Raw genomic sequence first — 8,682 nt, forward strand, 5'->3', positions numbered from 1 at the left:
CGACACAGGTTTCTGGCCATGCGCAATGCAGGAACTTACACCTTCTGGAAAGCCTCATGTTTGACAACTATTTTCAAAGTGCACACAACACTTCGCTGCTCTGTAATGTATTCATTTTTTGCAGATATTTATTAAGCACCTACTGTGTACCAGGCAACAATCTAGAACCTGGGGCTATATCAGTAACCAGAATAACAAATTTTTTTGCTGTAAAAACATTGCTGATAAAAGGAAAAAGAAGTTATCGGCATACGCTTGTTATCTTGAACATAAAAAACTCAAGAGAATGAAACCAGAGAAAATTTTTAAATAAAATACCCAGAGTCTCTGTAGAAGACGAGATAGTGTGATGGGAAATGTGGAAAAGAGTTTGTTGGAGCTGCCTCCCAACACCTAATCCCTCCCAATCAGACTCTGCCAGCTAATGGGAAAGGCGTGGGGAGAGCTGATGCGGCAAACACATCAGACTTCTGCAGCGCCTGCACCACCGAGCACTTAGACGCCACTGCTATCTGCACACAGCAGCAGAACACAACACAAAACACCCTTGACTCATTCCCTGCAGGTGGCCATGGGTCCTCTGAGCTCCTGCAGGTAGAGAAGCTCTCTTGCCGCCATCACTTGGAATAAAGGGAATTAATTAACTGCCTCCTTGGGCTCCCAGGCACCCCAGCCACACTGCTGCCACCTCATCCAGGGTCCTCTGGGTGTCTGTGTTTATCTTCTGAGATTCTCAAGATAATGCTGGTGTTTCAGGACAACGGAATTACTTGAACTTTTAAATGTGCTGGTAGCTTTGGCAGCCTAGGCTGCTGGCTTTCATGGACAGGACAGTTTGCCTTTCAGAGGCGTGTCAGTCACAGAAACAGCTCACAGATGAGCCAAGAGTACATTTTCCAAGAGAATGGGGTTCCCAAGACCTATGATCTTTCGTCACTCAGACTGTGCTCTCTTTATAATTGGGGATAATTTGCATTTTTAACTATTGATCTTATTTTCATTTGTTTTTGAATATGAACTCCCTTCAGAAGTAAATTAAAAAGTCAAGGAATGAGAAGGCTTCCTTCACCCAAACAGAAGTAATGACACCCCTGGCTCTCTGCCCCAATAACAGACACAACTCAAACACTTCCCATTTGCTTTTCGTGCGGCATCAAATGCTGGAAGCTGCCCACACAGCCTAGGTGCTACCGCACCTTCATGTTCACAAACTCCTCCTTCTCAATTCCCTGAAAAGCAAACTGGATTCTAAAGGAGTGCCACAGATCAGCAGAGACAGAAAAATCGAGTGCTTACCCTTGACATTCCCCTGAGTGCTGGGGACATGAAGCTGAAAGGCATGTGGCCTCCACCCCCAGAAGGCTAGTGGCCGAGCCCCCTGCCAGGCAAGAACTGGCTGAGCCCCTCCTGCTACAGACGAGGCGCCAGGGTGAAGCAGACATGTGGAGCACTTCTGCTAATTCTGCTCCAGTCACCTCAATACGCCTGCTTACAGGTGGCAATCTCACCTGAAACACTTTCAGGTACTCAGGTAGCACAGAGGCAAACTTGTCAATGGTGTAGAGCCTGGCCTCTTTGTTCTTCTCCATACTTCTGTAAATGCTCTTCCAGAGAATCACGATGATTTCTAGCAAACCCGCCATGGATGCAGCATCGCTGACTGACAGGGTTTTATCCAGAACCTAAGATGCAAATAATTTTACTGTGAAAGAATCAAATCATAACAACTAAAATAATGGCACTGTCTTTGAAAGCACCCTTCAGAATTCTAGAACAAAAGCAGAAATGTAAAGAATATCAAGTCTATTTTCATGTCTATTGAAAAAGAGTTTATTCTGTATTTGAGAATCTCTCAGAAGTAAATTGGTTTCTAAAAGCCCACCCAAGAAATAACTCATTCTACGTTAACCCTATATCCTTTCAATCAACAATTTACATGAATTATAAATCCTCAAAATGTATAACCTATTGTCATCACCTAGGGACATAACACACCAGTAAAAAGCATGCTTTTTCTTTTACTGTACCTTTTGATTTGTTAAAGGATGTCACTTCTCATCACAAACCTTGACGTGAACAGACTGTGCGTGTGGGGAGGTGTAAATCCTGATTACTCAATGCGATTACACTAAAACTCAGGGATGAACTGCTCATTCTACAGGCTGGAAGGTGTGATGCCGACCCTGCTCCTCATGGGTTTCCTCAACTTGTTTTTATTTATTTATTTATTTTTAATTTTTTTAAAAATATATTTTATTGATTCTCCACAGAGAGGAAGGGAGAGAGATAGAGAGTCAGAAACATCGATGAGAGAGAAACATCGATCAGCTGCCTCCTGCACATCTCCCACCAGGGATGCGCCCGCAACCCAGGCACATGCCCTTGACCGGAATCGAACCTGGGACCCCTCAGTCCGCAGGCCGACGCTCCATCCACTGAGCCAAACCGGCTTCGGCCTCAGCTTGTTTTTAAATTAATATACGCATTGACATTTCCCAACTTAGGCTGGCAGCAAGCCATAATGGCTGCTGCTTATTGTCTGAATGTGGGCCTGAACCACAAAGGCTCTAATAAATTCTCCCGCCATCGCCTCAGGCTGCACATATGCACCCCGGCAGGCACACGGACCAAGTCCTGTGGTGGCTGCAGCAGACAGCTGGAGAACCTGCAGGAACAGGAGAGGCCACGGCGGACTCACTGCAGGTGTTGGTACTGCTGTGCTCTCTACTGAAGTATGACGGAAAGTAAGCTTGATGAATGAGGGTGCACAGAAAGGACAAAAGTCATTTCTATATAGTGACATTTTTCAATGGGCACTTAATACTCTGAATGAGGTATGGCCAGTCACATTTAAAAAGCAGTAAAACTACCAAAGCCTACTGTGAGAACAATACAAATAACAAATTAACAAAACTTCATTCTGTATTTAATTCTGTTTTACTGCTCTGCAGCCTCATCACGGGTGCCTCACAGAAACCATCACTTCTTACAAAAATGTGCTAAGTTCCCAAGTGAGATTTCATTAAAGAGGAAGTTGCCCTGACCGGTTTGGCTCAGTGGATAGAGCGTCGGCCTGCGGACTGAAGGGTCCCGGGTTCGATTCCAGTCAAGGGCATGTACCTGGGTTGCAGGCACATCCCTAGTGGGGGGTGTGAGGGAGGCAGCTGATAGATGTTTCTCTCTCATCGATGTTTCTAACTCTCTATCCCTCTCCCTTCCTCTCTGTAAATCAATAAAATATATTTTTAAAAAAAGAGGAAGCCAACTTTGTATTTTAGCAGAAATAGCTTTGATTTTTCATAGACAGCAAAGAGGAAATGTTAAAAGCTTCAAAAACTTTTGCTTTCAGCCTTATATTTTTAGAATATGTATGTGACAAATTTTATTTCTTTTCTTGCATAGCTCACAATGGAACTACTTATTTCTAAACCCTTGTGTTTTCTGATGGTATAGAAAATGACCTAAATTTTCCAAAATGCAAGCTCTCTCATTAACATCTAAATTATTAATAATGAGCCTGGAGGATTCCTTCAATATTTAAAAAACGTAACAGTCTCAACTATTATTACCTCATAAAATACGCTTTTGCTCTTTTGCAAAACCATCCCCACCATCAGCACGAGTCTGAGGCTGGCCCAGAAGCCCTGGCACTCGGCAGCACACACCTGCTCATGCCCCTCACGATGCCCACCTTCACATGGCAGCCCCCGCCCTGCAGATGGGGTGCTCACTGTCCTGGCGTCTTCAGCTAAGGTTTCTGAAGATTAGCAGCGATAGAATCACTTTCCTGAAGAATCCTGCCCACCCAATCCATACAAGGAGGGAAAAGCCCTAAAGAGAGGAACTCAAATCCCAACAGAACACAAAGCAGGGCCAGTTCTGAATGCTCTCAGCTGAGGGTTTCCCAAATCCAGGCTGAAAAGGCCTGTGAGCTGATGCAGCCGCTCCTCAGGCCAGCTGTTCCGATGAGATGCAGCCCCACTGTCTCATGCCCTCTTCTTTCTCTGTCCCACATCCGCAGTCCCTGACTGGGGCAGGGACAAGGTTGGTGGGGAGGTGCCACACAGGCCTGAGTCCAAGGGCACATGTGTGAGCAGTGCTCTCCTTCTGACATGTAGCTGGACAGCCTGAGACCAAGGACTAAGCAAAGCCACACTGGAGCCCGGAGCAACCTGTCAGCCTGTATCAGAGAGGACACAGGGCAGGAGCGAGGCAGACGGACCGGCGCCAGGGCTCGCCCCGGGCCAGCACACAGTTCCATGCTGCAGCAACAGCGTAAACTATCGTTGGTGTCTTCCTATCAAGGCGAGAATTCTAACCTAGATGAGCACCACAAAACTGCCCTAAGATTTTACTTTCAATGTCTGTGAGCACGTAAGTTTGGTTACAAGCTTAAGACAGTGCCGACAAGTAGTGTGTCCAAGCCCTAAACATTCTCTTATGCTCTGAAGAAATAGCAGCCAAACAATCTCTTTGATAAATTACTTAAAAAAAATGGCCAAAACCGGTTTGGCTCAGTGAATAGAGCGTCGGCCTGCGGACTGAAAGGTCCCAAGTTCAATTCTGGTCAAGGGCATGTACCTGGGTTGCGGGCACATCCCCAGTAGGAGATGTGCAGGAGGCAGCTGATCGATGTTTCTCTCTCATCAATGTTTCTATCTCTCTCCTTTCCTCTCTGTAAAAAATCAATAAAAAAATATATATATATATAAAAAAATGTTTTAATTGATTTTAGAGAGGGAGAGGGAGAGAGAGGGAAAAAGAAGAGAGGGAGGGATGGAGACATCTGTATGAGAGACATCAATCAGCTGGCTGCCTCCTGCATGCCTCATACCGGGGATCGAGCCCACGGCCAGGGCATGTGCCCACACAAGGAATCAAACCAGCAACCTTCTGGGGCACACGACAATGTCCAGCCAACTGAACCACAGTGGTCAGGGTTAAATCACTTCTGATAAATTATTTAAGAGAATTCTAAATAAAACTGAGTCCTAGAAATTCGACCCCATAATGTTTTCAGTAGCATCTTACAGCAGAGGTTAAGAGCTCTACCACCTAACTAAAATACAGTATGCATATGCCACCCCCAGACAGAAAAATATACAGAGAAGCTTAAGGCGAAGAAAATCTAGGACGGGGTGTTACTAATAATAAATTTCCTCTGCATTAACTCCTACACAAATTCCACAATGAACTACAAAGGATGTACAACAATTCTTTCAAAAACACTATGATCCTCCAAAATAATTAGCTGAAATATCAATACTAAAAGAATAGACAAAATGTTCCTAAAGTTGGGGGTTGGGAAGAATTCCCCCACTCCTGGACAAATAAACTCATCTAAAACCAGGTTAACTTAATATGTGTGCACAACAGAGTCTCTTTAAAATGATGAACCAGCAGCTTTCTATACTTTTTAGACAAAGAAACAATAAATTTGTGAAGAACTGACAGGACAAAGACACTTAGGGTTGGGTGCTAATTAGTGAGAAACATAAACAAGTTAGGACTTGGGTGGTAACTGGTAAAGGGGTAACATGGTTTGTTTATCAAGGCTTTAGGCCCTGGATTCCTAACTTTAGCCATTGGGATCTTTTGGGGTGGCCTGTCCTGGGCCCGGACACTCACATCACAGCCCATGGAAATGAGGGGTGACATGGCCCAGGGCTCGAGGCCCCCGTGTCCTACTTACACTCACGTTCTCCTTCTCCCTCTCCTCGTCCTCCTCCTGGTGTTCTCGGACTGCCTTCCGGATGCAGGCATTTAAGCAATGGCGAATCACATGAATCAGCTTTGCTATAATGTTGAAGATAACCAATAGTTTGTTCACATGTTTCTTCAACAAAATTGCCTTTTAATAGTAAAATATAATCCCAAATAATTACAAGTGCCATCCAAGGGAAACCATTCAGCAATGCATTCAAGCACAGAGCTTACAGCCAGGCTCCGCGGCATGCATACCTATGTTGGTGCAGGCGGTGTGCTCGTGGGCGTGCTGGTAGAACCTCCTGGCAGCAGCATGGTTCATCTGCAGCAGCGTGACGCAGCGCTCACACCACACCTCCTCCGGGAGGTTCACGGGCAGGAAAGAGTTAAAGATGAGGCTCACCAGGCGCCGACACACAGGCCTGGAATCTGATTCCAGACGAACCAAAATATGCTCCATGGGGCAGATCTTCCAAAACTGTGTGAAAGCACCAAGCGGGAACCTATCAATGGTTCCTGTCACCTTAACATTTTAAGCAAAATTTCCAGAGCGTAATAAAAAAGAAATTAGATGTTGTTCCTCCAACGCTGGGTGCAGGAGACCCGCGCCTGTGCCAGCACCACCTGCAGCAGACAGCGGCATGCTGCCCACCATTCCACTGGGTGACAATCACCCATTCCTGTACTGAGCTTCTCCACAGACCCATCAACCTCTGACCTTGATTTTCAAGAACAAACCTTTCAGAGACCTCACCACTAAGCCACTCTCTGCCTTCCCTCTAAGAGCCAGCTAAGATCAAGACAAAAGAAGCACCCCATTAAGACAAAGCCCAGACTCCGGTCCCGGGCCTTCTTTCTGTCTTACTGGTCTTTCCCCTTCTCGTGGGGCGACTCACCAGTAAAGCAGAAACAACTGCCCTCTCTATTCCGCCATCACCTCCAGAATCCTGTGCCAGCAGATTTACAGCTCAAACAACAGTAAGCTAAACACTTCCCTTTCAGACTCAGAATCTCGTTTTAACAGGCTGTTAAAACAAAGCCAGTCAAAACTGCACCCCACTTTGTTGTTGAAACTGACATGCCGATTCTAAAATTGTCACGGACATGCAGAGGGCCTAAGCAGCAGAGGGCTCTGCAGGAGGAGGCTAGGGGTTCCCACACCAGACTCAGGGCCCTCTGCACCCAGGCCCTGGGGGCCCCGGCCCAGCACGGACAGCAGGAAGGCTAGACAGAGCAAGTCCGGAAACAGACCACACGCATCAACTGATCGGCAGCACAAGTACCAAGGTGGTGAGAGTGGGGATGATGTAGGTATTCTTACTATGCAGGTCATACAAAATGTACTATTTTTTAAAACATAAAAATATTCAGGTCAAAATTTGAAAAGCATAAATACACACCCTAAGCAGTGACAAGGCCTTCCCAGATCCCCATCCCAAGACACCCAATCCCTCCCTGCTCGCAGGCAGCTGTCACTAACGTCCTGACTCTCCCAGGGTGTTTTATTTGTATCTGAGCAAATATGGGCTATAATGCTGTGTTCCCCATTTCAAACAGCTGGCTCCTACACTTGCTTTCCTCTTCCATCTTAGAGTTGTTTCTGTGTAGTTCACTCTTTCACAGCCACACAGCATTATGTCACTGCACGAGCGCACCCAGGGCTGTGCGGTGGACCCTGCACGAATGGGGTGTGAGCTCTTCCCCCAATGCTGTGGAAACAGCCTTTTTGAAAGTAAATTTCAGAGAACCATTGTGTGGAAGGAAAAACTCACAGATAACACCACACCATAATGACGACCCTTATAACGTTTAGCCAAACGCTGAATTTTGTCTTTTTGTGGGTGAAAACAAATGTACTTATTTATTTACTTCATGTCTGAAATAGGAAAAACCCTATTTACCCCACCTTGGCAGCCCTTACGGCTTTAACTTTCAACAGCATTTCCACGAAAGCCACTCTCACTTTCTCCGAATTGTCGTGGAGACTGTATTTTAGTGCTGGCAAAAGCTGCTCTAATAATGGGTGGCTTAATTTGTTATCCAAAATTATCGGTAGACACTGCAAGAAAGGAGAAAGACAAGATTGAAATTAGAACATAAACTAAAAAGGTTCAGGTGAGAAAACATCTGGTTCCACTGGTGAAATAAGTAAACACACCTGTAGAAAATAACACTTTCTTAAACGGTTTTACATTAACACACACTTTTAATGAATTAGTATGGTTTCAAAGGCTGACCATGATTCCTCCACTGTTTCACCCAAACAAGATTAGAGTAGCTTTAAAATAATCTTCTGAGTTAAAGAAACACAGCACCACTGCTGGCCGAGCGTTGTCCAAAGCTTAGACCATAGAGTCCTTCATCCATGCCACAGCCCTCACCTTCTCTGCACCTCCTGACTCCACCCTGCAGGACCCAAGCTCCTCAGATAGAGACCAAGTGACCTGCCCAAGCTCAGTCCAGGCACCGACTTGTCGGAAGACTGATACGCCCTGCCACCTTCTCTTTTCAGTTATTAGGAAAATGGGTTTCTTATTTTAAAAGACATCTATATTTTAAAGGTCATAGGTAACATTTACAGATGAGATTATGCAATGTCTGGGATTTGCTCCAAAGGAATTCTAGGAGACAGTGGGTGGGACCACAGATGAAACGAGATGGAGATGTCCTAGTAACTACTGCGACAGCACGATGGAGGAAGGACAGTTTTGTAGATTCTTATGAAAAGTATATACTAGATATCAAAAAGGCAGGGAGGGTGGGTGGGAAGAGATGAACCAAAGAACTTGCATGCATATATGCTAACCCATGGGCACACATAATAGGGTGGTGAGGGCCTGGGGCAGAGGGGGAGGGGGGTTAGAAGAGGTCAGTGGGGGAAAAAGGGGACATATGTAATACTTTCAACAATAAAGAGTTTTTTAAAGGTCAATTTTAATGTATAACTTAAAAATTTTAAAGTACATACAGGTCCTA

General features: G+C 45.3%; 1 protein-coding gene across 4 annotated transcripts in view; it reads right to left on the reverse strand.

Moving 5' to 3' along the window:
• NCAPG2 (non-SMC condensin II complex subunit G2) overlaps positions 1-8,682 on the reverse strand; it is a 59,095-nt gene that overhangs the window by 24,500 nt on the left and 25,913 nt on the right. For 3 of the 4 annotated variants that reach the window (XM_015562818.1, XM_015562816.1, XM_006753446.2), the window contains 4 exons: positions 7,613-7,765; positions 5,962-6,184; positions 5,693-5,796; positions 1,509-1,682 (listed from right to left, as the gene is read on the reverse strand). In XM_015562818.1, coding sequence (XP_015418304.1) covers positions 1,509-1,682; positions 5,693-5,796; positions 5,962-6,184; positions 7,613-7,765 — 654 coding nt within the window. The remainder of the gene's footprint in view (positions 1-1,508; positions 1,683-5,692; positions 5,797-5,961; positions 6,185-7,612; positions 7,766-8,682) is intronic. The other variant, XM_015562814.1, reaches the window with a different exon arrangement.

This window comes from Myotis davidii, unplaced genomic scaffold (assembly GCF_000327345.1).
Source record: "Myotis davidii unplaced genomic scaffold, ASM32734v1 scaffold1251, whole genome shotgun sequence".
Taxonomy (NCBI): Eukaryota; Metazoa; Chordata; class Mammalia; order Chiroptera; family Vespertilionidae; genus Myotis; species Myotis davidii.